General features: G+C 43.0%; 1 protein-coding gene across 1 annotated transcript in view; it reads right to left on the reverse strand.

Annotated features, from left to right (window-relative positions):
* Window positions 1–16,141, reverse strand: part of BCAS1 (brain enriched myelin associated protein 1) — a gene marked incomplete at both ends in the record, with an annotated part of 101,295 nt that overhangs the window by 42,341 nt on the left and 42,813 nt on the right. The window contains 3 exons of the mRNA XM_079718953.1: window positions 1,668–1,802; window positions 4,220–4,264; window positions 5,296–5,442. Coding sequence (XP_079575079.1) covers window positions 1,668–1,802; window positions 4,220–4,264; window positions 5,296–5,442 — 327 coding nt within the window. The remainder of the gene's footprint in view (window positions 1–1,667; window positions 1,803–4,219; window positions 4,265–5,295; window positions 5,443–16,141) is intronic.

Raw genomic sequence — 16,141 nt, forward strand, 5'->3', positions numbered from 1 at the left:
TTTACTTTGACGTAAAAAAACAGACCGAATGTAACTCAAGGCAAAACCTTAGGTCTGTGTTACAGTATCCCAGAAAGGGTCATTTCTTCTCCATCGTCCCAGTGGTTTTAGAATCCTCTCCTACCCCAAAAGTCAACTCAGTTGGCAGGACGTGAAGCCAACAATTTGAGGAAGCCCCAGGAATACTGAACTTGGGTGGTCCACTTGTGGGAGGGGAGAGATTCTGGAGGCACGAAATGAATGTCGTGATGAAATGCAGATCTGTGGGGGTCGGGGGAGAGGGAGTCATAGCGTCTTAAACTTTCAAGGCCCCCTACTCACCGAAGCACCCGTGGGAATTCAGCTAGATTCCTTTGTACCAGATCCATGACACACTTCACTAGCAGTTACCAAATGGTCGCCCACGTACAGTGGTACCGCTTTTTAATGTTCCCTCCCCCATTGCAGTGTCTCTCATCCACCGCCTTGTCTCGTTACAGGACAAAATAACCCTGTATGGAAATCGAAGGGTAGCTTCATAACATAGTTTGTTTATGCAAATATAGATTCCGCTGGGAGAGCTCTCTATGGAGCTTTTATTTGCATACACAATCCTGGGACTATAACATCCAGCTGGGGAAGTTTTTCAAATAAGTTCATTCAACTTAATGGAGAATGGTGGATATTTTAAACAAATTTACAAGCATGCTGGCCCAAGTCAGGGGATCCTTTTAATTGATGGTTTCAGACAAATACTGGCATTTTCGTAGACATTAGAAGAGTGAAATCTCCAAAACTCACTTCTCTGTTGTCTTTACTTCCCAAGAACGTGGAGACAGAACTTGCTCTGCCTTCATTCATTGTTTTGTTCTGCCTGGGCTTCCATTTGGGCTCAGTATAAGTTTAGTTAATACAGGGGAGAGACGGAACAGACCACAGGAAGACAGAATTGTTATCTTGAGGTTAGAAGGGCATTTCCCAAAGTATAGCAAGCATACCATTGGTGGGGTCAGAGATGGCCTTAGATTGTGCTATGATATTAAATAATATTAAAATCGTGGAAATACTTTTCCTTTTTCAATTCTCATCTTTCTAAGACCATTCGGGGGAAAATCTCAGTCTGGTGCTGGTAGAGAAATCTTTAACATTTCCCTACTGCTGGCTAATTGCCTTTTCATAAAGCTAGAAATGGCAATAGATTCAGAGCTTAACACAAGCGAGACAGCTAGGATGTAATCTCTTTTTTTATTGCCCATATAATGGTACATTCCTCTTATGAAAAATGATCTGCTTTTCCAAGAGTGATGTAATACAAAGTTTCTTTTACAGATATCTTTAAATAGGAAGTGAGTCAATTTCAATATAAAAATATCAAGTAAATAGTGGTATATCTGCCAAAAACGATGAAGGTGGTATGCAAACATTCAACATTTGGGAAACACTAGGTTAGAAGAATAATCTCAGAACCCTGGTCCACACTAGGAAAGTAGTCTGAGATATTTACAATTATGGGGACTTAAAATCTCTGAAATTTGATTCACATAGTACTTAATTCCCCTCTAATGATTTCTACCACCCACGGCTCTGTTTTCACTGGAGTGGAGCTGGCTGGATACAGGATGGGCGCATGTGTCATGTGGTGAAGACCAGGGTTCTTATTTTTCCTCCTGTTTTAACAAGATACAGACCTTATGCCTAAAGAATTTTCTAAAGGCGAGTCCTAGCCTGGGGCTATGCAGATGCTTTTTCTTGGTGCCTTTAGCCTGGATCGCGGATGTCTTCTGCCCAGCTTGTCCATCACAGACACTTTCTGCTTTAGACGCCTTTTGGGCAACAGCAGTCACAGCTTAGAACTTTGTTTTTAAACAGAACGCATTTTTTTCTGTTGTTTTTAAGTGCAGTAAATCCACTTTGTCGGTTAGCTGCCAGTATATCACCCTCATCTCCCAATCACAAGACATCATGTGAACGCTCTTCGTTTTCAAACTCTCAAAGACAGTGTGTTAAAGTGCAAATTCACAGTCTATTTCAGGCACATGTTGATTTTCAACACGGCAACCTGTTTAAATGACCCAGATTAATGCAGCTCCATTTGCTAAAGACAATGACAAGATATTTAAGCTTTGTCTATAGAACATGTAATATCCAGGTGAAAAAGTTTAAAAAATAAAAAAGATAATGCAGTTCCTACCCGATGACTTTTAAAAACCTAAACGCTATTGCCACGTGAAACAGAAGAAAAAAATACCTGAAGACAAGCAATTTATTTTTGCATCCTGGAGTCAAGTACTGCCACTAAATGGCTTTCATTCTCGAACTGATCTCCTCTTTTCCGGTATTAGAAACTTCAGGGAAGCAGTATCACCCACAAAAATTTCAACTGACTTCTAGATGGGCAGATCTCCTGGGCAAAAGATGTTTCTAGAGTGAGTCAGTCCACTGAGCCAAAGTGAGGGGAAATTGGAACTAAAATAGCCCAGCTACAACCGTTCAGAATTGTTGACTCAAGTCACAAATGGCAGGGGATTTTGTGTGGGCAGCTGTGGAGTGTGCTAAAAATTGCCCAGGGCCAAATTAGAAGATGGACAAAAGTGCTGACATTTCAAAAGCATGAATCTGAGAACTTCAGTAGAAAAGATGTCAAGAAGGCAAGTATGAGAACCAGGTTGGCAGAAAGAGGTCAGTCTGTGGGCATCACGGACAACCTACATTCACAAAACCCGCTTTTGAGATCCAGGTCCATCAGCAATGAGCGCATAGCTCTCTGGGCAGGGCCATGAGATTTTACCACCAGGTACTTTCAGCTGGGACCACATTCTGGGTGGGGGAAGAGGCTTGATGCGTGAGCAGCTAAAGGGAGTGAGGGCATCAGGTCACTCGGGAAGCCACACAACACACCCACATACCCCACTGTTTATAGCCTATTGTGCTGACTATGTGATTTCCAACAATGCAGAACACAGAACCCAAAGAGAAACATTCGGACCCAACCATTCATTGAACTTGACCCTAGCTGCCTTGTAGCAAATAAATAACCTTATGGGAAAATGCACGTAGATACCTCAGATATATCTTTTTTTCAATGGAAGAAGAAAATTCTAGAGGAACCAATCAGTACAATACAGATGTAATCCTGATGTTCAGTCTGTCCTGCTGTGATTATGGAAATAGGGTTCACCTACATTTGAATAGAGCTCCATGGTTTACCAGGCACTATCACACCTTCATTCAGTCCTGGGGTTGGGGAGGTAGAATTTTTATTGCCCCAGTTTTACAGATGTGGAACTTTGGGTTCAGACAGGTTAGGATCACACAGCTATCAAGTAGCAGGACGGCGGCTCGAACACAGGTCTTCTGAGACAAATTCTAGGATCCTTTTCACAACTTAGCCCCTTCAAATAGGGGGAGCAGATATACCGGGTTGGCCAAGCCATTTGTTTGGTCCCAGTGCCTTTCGAAGCACTTTCAGTTATCAAAAGGAGGACACAAGACATTTATCTGTCACCAAGTTAAATTTCCCTCATGATTCCCGTGAAATTTAAACCACGTGTTCTACGAAAGGAAATCGGTTCTCTCAAGTGCAAAGGGAAAACATCTCTAGAAAGTAGTCATTCCAAACAAAATGTACTTTGAGGGGAACTGGCTGAATTTCTAGGATGAAGCGAAAAAGCACACACTCTCTAGGGCATCCTAACCCCTGTACATGTTCCTTCATTTGGCAAGTGTCAACTGGTGACTATTTCATGCCACCAAGCAATTGCCGTTGCAGTGGAGACTAATTTTTTTCAAATTACATGAAAAACAAAGCAAGACGTATTTTTTAAAAACCCAAATCTAGCAGCTCACATCTGCTTTAAATTGAGTCTCATGACTTTCGCATTTCCAGTGGCTAACTTTTACCATATTCCCTGGGTCTCTCTACACACAACTAAAAAGACTAAGATGATATATAATTATTAGTATTCTGTTCTTATTCTGTATAAGAAATCGGTTTCTATGACATTATTTAGCCAGAATTGGCACATATTTCACGCTTCCCACCAAAATTTTCATTAAAATACCATTAACGTAAGTGGAACATTTTAAAGACAATCTAACAGCACTATTAAATTGCTAAATATGTATATATGTGTGTATGTATATCACACGCACACAAAATTCAAAAAACAAAGGCGCATACCTAAATCCAAATCCAATTCTACACACAAACACAAACACAAACACACTTCAAATGACCTACCATGTCTTCCAGATCTTTTTTTGTTTCAGCTTTGTTAGGCGAAACCTTAAAAGTTTGAGAAAAAACAAATGTTAAAAACCATAGCTCTGTAGGGTGTTTCTCTTTCTTTCTTTCTTTTTATTTTAGTTCCCCGACCAGGGACTGAACCTGGGCCCTGGCAGTGAAAGTGCCGAGTCCTAACCACTGCACCACTAGGGAATTCCCTATTTCATATTTTTATTTAGGGTGGTCCACTTCACTCTACAAGTAAGGAATGTAATGAGAAGTCCTTTTAATTTAGTAGAAACCCATGGACTTCTGGGTAATACCTAAGTATACATAAGTTAACAAAGTTAATATTTTATAATGAAATGCATCAGATCTTATACATTCACTAAGAGCTTGACCACATTCAAAACTGTCTCCTGGATGGCTACATACTTTCCAACAAGTCCACCACTAATCCAAACAAATGTACAACCCTTTGGTGTTTGTGGCACATTCGGTTGACTTTTTCTGTTTTATCTTTTGAAGTTGGTCTTGGCCTTTGGGAATAGCCCAAACACTTGGAGCTGTCTGTTTAATTATGCATTCACTCATTCAGCCCTTTTTTGAGTGTCTGGCAGGTGCCAAGCTGCGGGGTCTAAAGAGTCAGACAGCAGCAAGCAATGCAAGATGTGGGTCCCTGCCTCCACCCAGTCAAATGGGAGCTTTAGATGTAACAAGATAGAAAGTGATTTCTATAGTTTTATTTGCCATTTGAGTGGCAAAAATGCTTTGATAGGTCAGCAACTCAAGGAAGTATTTTCCAGTTATTTTTATGATCAATGACCATATGATATCCAATTGCGGTAGCGTTCTACTACCACATAGCTCATGTAGTATAGTTAATCTCACAGTTGGCAGCAACTAAAGACTCCTTCACTGAAAGCCAGTTCCCTTACGAAGCACATCTTGTCCCTGTTCTCCAATGTCCCAGCTGCATCAAGCCGTTTAGAGCAATAACATTCAAGTATGCATCATTCTTAGATCTAACAAAACTTTTGAGCAACAAAACTTTTGAGGAATAGAATAGAAAAGGAGATGAAACTGCTTACCAGAGTTTTAAAGAAGCTCATGATGGAATTATTATTCTCTGTCTGGGGGTCCTCCTTTGCCACCTCCAGTTCTTCAGGGACCCCGGGGACAGAGCAACTCACAGTTGGGATTTCCTGTCCTTCGTCTCCCGTGCCGTCAGCTATGTCCTAGGAGCAAGACAGAGTTTTCATGGTTGTAACTTGTTGAATGTGGACTCTCAAAGTAATATTTTTGCTTCGCGCCCCTGTCTCCCTTACCCCCTAATTCCAGCCATACTTCTTCTGCCCACGGGGGTGTAGAACAATCAGAAGCTTATGAGAGTCACTCTTCCTTCCCCGCCCCCTCTTTCTAACATAATCAGCATTTGCAGTTAGTTGGAGGGACATTGTTTGGAGCCAGAGGCTAACAAACACAGCAGTGCACGTTGCATCCCAAACAAAAACCCTTTTCTCCCAATTCTGCACAGAGGTTATGTATGATGCCAATATTTCGTGGTCTTCCAGTTTAATCATGGAAGATGCCTCTATTTGATTTCCCACAATCCCCGCAGTGGTGAATTGTATCAACTGAAAAGAAAAGTACTGATGTTTTAAAATAATCATTCCGCTTTCAGGATCTGGGAGTTAACTGTGCGAAGGCTGTGCTATTGGGACGAATTTTCCTCTCTAACTCACCCAGGAGGGTGGGATGCATGCTGAATATCCTCCTTTTTTCACGTTCACTCCCATGACCTTGGGCCAAGCCAGGTTACCTCAAACCCATTCATTCTTCAGGCTCGGGCTCAAGTTTATTTTCTCCACTGAAGTCTTTCTGGGTCACAGCACCCATGGAACCTATTCCCTTCTCTGAGTTTCTAGACCACCTCCTCCCACACACTCACTTGGCACGTGGGTTTACCCTAATGCCAAGGACTGGGCCAGAATAGCCTGCATTAAAAACGGGGTTATTGTGGAACAGTGATAAAAATGCATAAACACACTTCGGTGAATACTTTAAAAAGTAATAATAATGCTTGTATCCCACAGGGTTTCCCTCAGCCCCAGCACTCCCTCTTAAATGGAGCAGTGCTTCTTGTGAAATGTCTCTTAAAGAGCTGGAACTTCATAAAGCCCAATGCAGATAGAAGCCATGGCCTTAACAAGCTTCTTGGCTTTTCTAGCTAATTCTGGGCAAAACGTGTTTTACTTGGGAAGAGATGAACTTTTAAACAGGTTCTAACATAACTTACTGTTCATATTAGAATAGAACTCTAATGAGTGGAACTTTTAATAATTCCTAGGTATAATTCGGATCCAGGTTGTTAAGTAGGTTGATAAGGAGGATGGCTGAACATTCTGTTTATAGCAGATAAGTGTGGTACACCTACAGGGGTGGTGAGGTTACTTTAGGTGGTGCACACACATGCACACATACATGTGCATGTACACACACGAGGTTAATCTTTAAAAGTGCTTTTTGGAAAGATATTTCTTTGGTACAATGGATATTTTTGCTTGGATGAAGTTGAGTAGAAAAGTTTTAGATAAAATGTTAAATTAAAAATATTACATGGGCTTCCCTGGTGGCGCAGTGGTTGAGAGTCCGCCTGCCGATGAAGGGGACACAGGTTCGTGCCCCGGTCCAGGAAGATCCCACGTGCCGCGGAGCGGCTGGGCCCGTGAGCCATGGCTGCTAAGCCTGTGCTCCGCAACGGGAGAGGCCACAACAGTGAGAGGCCCGCGTACCGCAAAAAAAAAAAAAAAAAATTACATAAATCAGGACTTCCCTGGTGGCGCAGTGGTTAAGAATCCACCTGCCGATGAAGGGGACGTGGGCTTGAGCCCTAGTCCGGGAAGATCCCACATGCTGCGGAGCAACTAAGCCCATGCGCCACAAGTACTGAGCCTGCGCTCTAGAGCCCACGAGCCACAACTACTGAGCCTGTGTGCCACAACTACTGAAGCCTGCATGCCTAGAGCCCATGCTCCATAGCAAGAGAAGCCACCGCAATGAGAAGCCCATGCACCACAACGAAGAGCAGCCCCCGCACCACAACGAAGAGCAGCCCCCGCTCGCCGCAACTAGAGAAAGACTGCACACAGCAACGAAGACCCAATGTAGCCAAAAATAAATAAATGAATGAATTAATTAAAAAAATATTACATAAATCATCAAGCAGGTGTTTGGAACATGAGCCATTATGAAAGTGGTACCAGGACTAAATCTAATGGAGAGGTGCCCCACTAGGCCTGATGGAGCTATTGCCTAGGAAATAGTTATTTATTTCCAACCACTCATTTACTCACCTTCACTCAATAGCTTGATGGGGGAATTCTGACCATGTACAAACTGTACAGAGGCAATATGATATCAGCACGGGCTCTGAGGCCAGCCCGCCCAGACTCCACTCTCTGCTCCATCCTTCACACCAGTGCGATCCTGGGCATGTTCCCTGACATCCGTGCCTGGGTTTGCTCATTTGTAAAAGGGGAATCAGTAGCGCCTGCCTCTCAGAGTTGTTGGGGCGTAAATGGGATAATCCATCGACAGGATTTAGCGTGGCGTGTAGCACATAGTAAACATGCAGTGAATGCTAGCTATTATTATTATTATTATCATTATTGTTACTATCATAGTTTAAGTTACTGAGCCTTGTTCTGAGCCCGGTGAGATCAACAAAAATGAATCAGACACGTTCCTCTCTCGAGATGCTTACAGTCTCACAGTGGATGAAGGCCAGCAGAGGGGGATAAGTACTCGGATAAAAAGGTAAAAGAATTCCACTAGCCCACTTAGCCCTGCACAGCGTTTTCAACCAGTATTAATGCCCAGACGCCACCCGGACCAATTCGATCAGAATGTCTGGAGGTGAGGCTCAGGCATCAGTATTTTTAGAGCCCCTGGGTGATTCCAATGTGCACCAAGGTTGAGAACAGCTGAAGTAGAGGGACAAGGAAGATGTGAAGGTGAGGCGGCATCTGCCCTCGGCCCTGGAGCCTGAGCTACAGGTCGACATACAGAGGTGGGGGAAGGATGGCGTGCTGAGGAATTTCAGACAGAGGAAAGGGCATGAAAGACATGTAGAAAAGGATGAGGTGGGGATGGGGGTGGGGAGGGTTTCAGGGGTAGATTGTTCAGGTCAACTGAGATACACATAAAGGCAAGGTGGTTAGAGCAGGCCACCGGGAGTCACACTGAGCTTCCTCTCCATCTGCTGGGCAGCAGCTTATAAAGTAGGCGCTTTCTAGGTGGAAGGTTTCTGGGCTGGGGCTGGAGTGTGGGGGCAAAGAGCCCCCGTAGCAGAAGAAGCAGTCGAGAGCTCTACTGGGGAATTTCAAGGTGGAGAAAGGCCCCACCTATGACCCGGAGCCAGACCTCCTTTGGGTGCCCATGACAGAAAAGGTACAGATGGTCAAGAAAGGGTAGTGACAGCAGGGGTCCAGAAGAAGAGAGCTCTTTTCCCTCAATCCCTCCACCCTGAACTCACACACCTCGGGGAGGAGAAGAAATAGGAGAAAATCCTACTCCTTCCAGAGCTCAAGGGCCTCAGCCCATGGTCACGTCAGAGTTTGATTTCAGAAAGAATTGGGGTGAAGGTTAAAATGGATACAAGACTGAAGTTTTTCAGTTGGACTGAGCCGGACTTTTGAATCACTGCCAGGTTTGGGATCTGCCTATGACATCATGAAGCATTACGATAAAAGCTATTGATCAAATGTCTAACAAGTGCCTCATACCGATCAAGGCACTGGGAGGGAATACAGTGGTGAATGAGACACAGGCCTCTCCTCAGGGAGCTGAAATTCCAGCAGGGGAGAAAAACAGAATCAAACAAAAATACAGATAAAACCAATAAATGTAACACAGAAGACTCAGGCAGTGAAGAGTGCAAGGGAGAAAATGAGGAAGATGAGGGAACGGAGGGTGACCAGGGTGAGGCTGCTTCTGACAGGCAGTGACGTTCTCTAAGAAGTGTGCGTGCAGGTGGGGAAGGCATCTATTCTGGGGATGGGGGTGACCCCCCAGGCTGGGTCAGCTGCTCTAAGCCACTGTGGTCTCACAGCCCCTGGGCTCCCTAGCTCTCACCGCAGTGAATGGAAGGGTCTGCGTCTGGTCACCCCCAGGTCCCAGACTCGGAGCTTCCTACGGGAGAACAGGGGGCATGGTTCTTCTCTGTGATCCCAGGGCTGGACACACAGGGAGCGTTAGTGAACTTCCTGGAGATAAACTGAACCACAGGGAGGTCAGCTGAAGAGGAAACAAATCAGTAAAACGCAGGGCAGTCGCATGGGTCTGTTTGCCATCAGGGAAAACCTGCCACGGGGGAGAGCCTCTGAGCAAGGGAGATAACTACTGGTATGTCTTCACCCAGGATAGAGGACTCGGATTGGAGGAGACACAGTTCGACAGAATTCTGGGAACGGAGGGGCCTCTCCACAACTTTCTGCTCAGCCCTGTGGCATCTTGTCCAGGCATCTCTGAAGATGCCTCCCTGATTCCCCCAGTGCAGGGATGTCTCCAGACGCGGGGCGCAGCTCAGGGATGACAGACCCTGCTGGCCCAGGGCAGGGAGCTGGCTTGTTGGCCTCGGGCTCTTCCCAAGTGAGAGTTTATGGTCTCTCAAACTGTACTTGAGCCCTTTTTGTGAAATACGTTTCTCTTCTTAGGCTGGTTTTAAAAAAAGAGCGTAAGACTCTGCTTCCAGGAAGAAGGAGGATATAGACTTTCCCTCATTCCTCCCAGTAAACACAGTGGAAAATCCTGGACATTATGTAGAAAACAAACACAAAAGGACTCCGAGTGGTGGAGAGGAGAAGGCAGGCCAGCTAGGCACCTCAACAACAAGACGGTGCTGAGTTCCCTGGGTTTTCCTTTTGCCACAGATATCCTGGACTTGGAGTTGGAGAAGCCAATGACCAGGAAACACCAATGGGCAAACCCTCTCAAAACGCCTGCTTGAACCAAAGGGCCAGGAAAGGGCCAGTCTAGCATATGACAGAAAGCTTTTAGACAATAACTGCTCTCCATCAGCCAGACACCGTAGAAATGCAAATAAAAACCACAATGTAATATCACCTCACACCTGTCAGAATGGCTATCATCACACAACAAGAGATAACAATGTTGGCAAGGCTGTGGAGAAAAGGGACCCTTGTGCACTGTTTGTGGGAACCTAAACTGCTGCAGCCACTATGGAGAGCAGTATGGAGGGTCCTCAAAACATTAAAAATAGGCCTACTATATGATCCCACAATCCCACTCGTGGGAAAGAAAATGAAAGCAGAACCTTGAAGAGATGTCTCTTTGCAGCATTATTCACAATAGCCAAGATATGGAAACAACAAGTGTGTCTGTCTACAGACAAATGGATAAAGAAGACTGTATATAATATATATAATTCAGCCATGAAAAAGAAGATAATCCTGCCATTTGTGACAACATGAATGGACCTTGAGGGCATTATGCTAAGAGATAAATGTCAGAGAAAGACAAATACTGTATGATATCACTTATATGTGAAATTTTTTTTTTTTTTTTTTTTTTTTTTTTTTTTTGTGGTACACGGGCCTCTCACTGTTGTGGCCTCTCCCGTTGCGGAGCACAGGCTCCGGACGCACAGGCCCAGCAGCCGTGGCTCACAGGCCCAGCCGCTCCGCGGCATGTGGGATCCTCCCGGACCGGGGCACGAACCCGTGTCCCTTGCATTGGCAGGCGGACTCTCAACCACTGCACTACCAGGGAAGCCCTATATGTGAAATTTTAAAAAGCTGAACTCATAGAAATAGAGAATGGAAAAGTGATTGCCAGTGGTTGGGGGGTGGGTGAAATGGGGAGATGTTGGTCAAAGGGTACCAACTTCCAGTTATTAGATGAATAAGTTCTGGGGAATCTAATATACAGCATGGTGACTATAATTTACAATACTGTATTATATAATTGAAAGTTTCTAAGAGAGTAGATCTTAAATGTCCTCATCACAAGAAAGAGATGGAAATCATATGAGGTGATGGAGTTGTTAACTAACCCTACTGTGGTAATCATTTTGCAGTATAGACGTGTATCAAGTCATCAAGTTGTACACTTTAAACTTACACAAAAATTATATTTCAGTTACATGTCAATAAAGTTAGAAAATAATACCATTTATACTTGTAGCAAAAATGAAATACAAAATATGTACAGGACTTATATGCAGAAAACTATACAATACTGATGAAAGGAATTAAAGAACATATAAACAAACGGAGAGACATACAGTGTTCATGAACTGGAAGACTCAACACAATAAAGATGTCAATCCTCCCAAGTTGATATACAGGTTTAATGCAATTCCTATCAAAATCCCAGCAAGATGTTTTGTAGAGATAGATGAGATTATTCTAAAATTTGTAAGTCCAAGGAATTAGAATATCTAAAGCAATTTTGAAAAAAAAGAATTAAGTGGGAAGAAGCAGCCTACCTGATTTCAAGCCTTGTTATTTAGCTATAGTAAGCAAGGCTGTGTAGTACTGGTGGGTAGAAGCATAGACACATAGTTGACTGGGCCAGAAGAGAGAACCCAGAAATAGACCCACACAAAATGTACCCAACTGACTTTTGACAAAGGTGCAAAAGCAATTCAATAGAGGAAAGATCATCTTTTCAATAAATGGTGCTGGAACAATTTGACATGCATGGGAGGAAAAAAAAAAAAAGAACTTCAATCTAAGCTTTATACCTTATACAAAAATTAACTCAAAATGGACCAAGGGCTTAAATACAAAATGTAAAGTATAAAACTTTCAGGGGAATTCCTTGGCAGTCCAGTGGTTAGGACCCTGTGCTTCCACTGCAGGGCGCACGGGTTCAATCCCTGGTCAGGGAACTAAGATCCCACATGCTGTGCAGCAAGGTCAAAAAACAAACAAACAAAACAAACAAACAAAGGAAAAAACCTTTTAGAAGAAAATAAGAGAAAATTTCTGGGATCTATGGCAAAGAGCTCTTAGACTTGACATCAAAAGCATAATCCATAAAAGTAAAAAATGATGAACTGGTCTTCATCCAAATTAAAAGATTTTGCTTTGTGAAAGATCCTATTTAAAAAATGGGGGATTCCCTGGTGGCGCAGTGGTTGAGAGTCCGCCTGCCGATGCAGGGGACGCGGGTTCGTGCCCCGATCCTGGAAGATCCCACATGCCGCGGAGCGGCTGGGCCCGCGAGCCATGGCCATGGAGCCTGTGTGTCCGGAGCCTGTGCTCCGTAACGGGAGAGGCCACGGCAGTGAGAGGCCCGCGTACAGCAAAAAAAAAAAAAAAAAAAAATGGAAAAAATGAGACTTCCCTGGTGGCGTAGTGGTTAAGACTCTGCGCTCCCAGTGCAGGGGGCCCGGGTTCAATCCCTGGTCAGGGAACTAGATCCCACACGCCGCAACCAAGAGTTTGCATACCACAATTAAGGAGCCCGCATGCCGCAACTAAGATCCAGTGCAACCAAATAAATAAATACATTTTTTTAATGGAAAAAAAGCTAGAAAGGGGGAGAAAGTATTTGCAAACCACTTATCTGACAAAGGACTAGAATCTAGAATAAATAAAGAATTCTCAAAGCTCAACAGTAAAACAAACAAACAAACAAAAAATTCAAGCAATCCAATTAGAGAATGGCAAAGACATGAAGAGACATTTCACTGGACAAAAGATATAGATGGCAAATAAGCAAACGAAAGATGTTCAGTTTCATTAGCCATTAGGGAAATGCAAAGTAAAACCACAATAAGATGTCACCACACACCTATCAGAATGGGTAAAGTGAAAAACAGTGACAGTTTCAAATTCTGGCAATGATGCAGAACAACTAGATCACTCATACTCTGCTGATGGGAATGTAGAATGGTACAGCCAATCGGTAAAAGTTCAGCAGTTTCTTAAAAAACTTAATATGCAACTCCAATATAACCTAGCAATTACACTCCTGGCTTTTTTTCCCCCAGAGAAATGAAGACTGACATTCACACAAAACCCCATATATTAACGTTTATAAAAACTTTATTGTAATGGCTAAAAACTGGAAATGACCATATGTTTTTCAATGGCCCTCATATTTTACTGCTTGAAGTATATACTATTTCAGTCCTGATGGAGGGCTGAAATTTTGGCATTATCAACTAAAATTTAAAAAAGAGGGGCTTCCCTGGTGGCGCAGTGGTTGAGTCTGCCTGCCGATGCAGGGTACACGGGTTCGTGCCCCGGTCTGGGAAGATACCACATTCCGCGGAGCGGCTGGGCCCGTGAACCATGGCCGCTGAGCCTGCACTGCGCAGCGGGAGAGACCACAGCAGTGAGAGGCCTGCGTACTGCAAAAAAAAAAAAAAAAAAAAAAAAAAAGAAAAGAATATATTCTTTTACCAAGCAATTCCATTCCTAAGAGCTGGTTTTAAACCTCAATTCACATAAGTGTGAAATAACAAATACACGAGCTTATTCACTACAATGAGGTCATGGCAAATGTTTGGAAACCTGCCAAATGTCATTAGTAAGGTCCTGGGTAAATAAGTCATGGTACATCCATTCATTGGAAAACTATGCAAGTGTTACAAATGAGGAAGCTGTACAGATATAGAAAGTAGTGTTAACTGGAAAAAAAAGCATGGAATAGAACAGAGTGTATATTATATTACCATTTGCTTAAAAAAGAAGGAATGTGAATTTATACTTGTCTTTTGCTTATATATGCTCAAGAAAGACTCATTTAAAAATACAAACAGTGATTATCTATTGCGGGTGGCACTGGTAGAAAAGTATACCGTTTCATAGTTTCTCATTTTGAGCCATGTGAATGTATTATCTATTAAAAATTAAAATTAAAACAAAATGTGGGCAACTAATTCCAAATTTTAAAAAACAGCCAGAGGGCCACACTCAACACAGTTTGGAAGATGATCCAGCCCAAGGCCACCAGTTTGTGACCTATGCCTTAAATATTGGGTTATTTGTAGGATCTTTGTCCTTAACTACAAATACGTCTTTGCTATTCTCATGAGGCCTGCAGATCATTCTCAGCAAACAGAAATTTTAGATAGAAACACAGGCGTTCTCCAGGAAATATCTGGAAACTTCTTTTTAAGCAAACAGGTGTCCATGGTGTCAGCTTGTTTTTCATCCATATGGAAGAGGCCTGTATTTTTTTCCTTTCTGTTGGCTTCAAAGGGCAAACAGATAGGAACACTAGTTAAGTGATCACAATTTGTCATGTTGAGAAGTTGTGCTGCCTTATCCTAATTTGATTGCCTATAATAAAACGCATATGGAACTTCTGGCACCTTCCTTCCACTGTACATTGTCATTGGCTTTCGTCTTTCTCTAAGCAAGGTCTGCATTGTCCAAGTGAAAATACAAGTGAAGGCAGGATGATCAAGGCTAAAAAAAGCCTTGTCTGGAACTATCTGTGATGAATGTCTACCTCATCTAGATGTCCCCACCGATTGTGCATACTGGTTTCATTTTGAATCTTTGTGCCAAGACATCAGTGTCTAACAGGCAGTTTAACACAGGAAAATTTGTCTAAAAAATGGTGACTGGTACAGAAACCCATTACTCTTTTCCATCTGTTGGAAATTCGAGCCACAGGCTGTCTGGGATTAAAGGGAGGAGCTATGTTTCCTCTCCCACTTGGTTGCCCCAGCGGCACAAAGGGCATCATTTGCTCAGCAACAATGTTCTCCAGACAAACATCACGTCTTTACTTTTTTTCTTCTGGGAGCACATCACCTGCATACACCCACTGTCAGATTGGGGATGAAAAATGGGATTTGGTTAATTCTTTTTTTTTTTTTTTTTTTTTGCGGTACACGGGCCTCTCACTGTTGTGGCCTCTCCCGTTGCGGAGCACAGGCTCCAGACGCGCAGGCTCAGCGGCCATGGCTCACGGGCCCAGCTGCTCCGCGGCATGTGGGATCTTCCCAGACCGGGGCACGAACCCGTGTCCCCTGCATCAGCAGGCAGACTCTCAACCACTGCGCCACCAGGGAAGCCTGGATTTGGTTAATTCTTAAAAATAAAAATTTATCCTCCAATTTTCATAGAAGGGGAAGCAAATTACTGAATCAAGCAGGAAGGAACTCTAAGAACAAAGTCTACCAATAATATTTAACGGAACATCAACATTTCCGAAAGAGCTGGGATTTTTTTGCTTTAAACTTTGTTTTACTACAAAGCCCAAAACCACCGAAGGAAGGTCTATCCCTGTAGCTAACTTTGTATTTTTATTTTTTCCCACTATACCTTCCCAATTCACATCAACGGATAAAAATGCACTCACATCTTTTAAGCCCATGGCAAAAATAAAAACTCAAGTAGCACAACCTTAAGAAATGCCAGTTACGAAAGGACTTTGAAAACTGCCATCCACAACAAAATTTCTCTTTCCAAAATACACATTAGCTATACGTGTTAAAAATCAGTGTTATTTCTGAGCAAGAAATTGCCACACAAGTTCTGGATTGCACAGTTCCGGAATTACCGTGAGGGAAAATAACCTGTTAAACCGCTTGTTACTACTGCGGTTTCTAATACAATTCAGGATGCTGCAAGCTTCATAGCGCTATCTAGTGGAGGAATCAGGAAATTACCTAGATTGTAGTATTTTCCTTATACTTAGGCAGTACTCAGTACTTGCTCTATTTCTAAAAAAGAGGAAATCTAGATGAGCAAAGAGTAAAAATATAACATGCACCCATTATCCCATTAAAGAAAATAACTACTACTAACAATCTGCAATTTTTCTTTCCACACCCCTCTTTGGGTAGAAGGATGAATATGTGTGGGCAGGCAAGGCAAATATGAGTTTTACCCAAAAGGGACCTTTCTGTATATACTATTTTGAAAGCTGCTTTTTCCTTTTTTTTTT

Source organism: Hyperoodon ampullatus (assembly GCF_949752795.1).
Source record: "Hyperoodon ampullatus genome assembly, chromosome: 14".
NCBI classification, from domain to species: Eukaryota; Metazoa; Chordata; class Mammalia; order Artiodactyla; family Ziphiidae; genus Hyperoodon; species Hyperoodon ampullatus.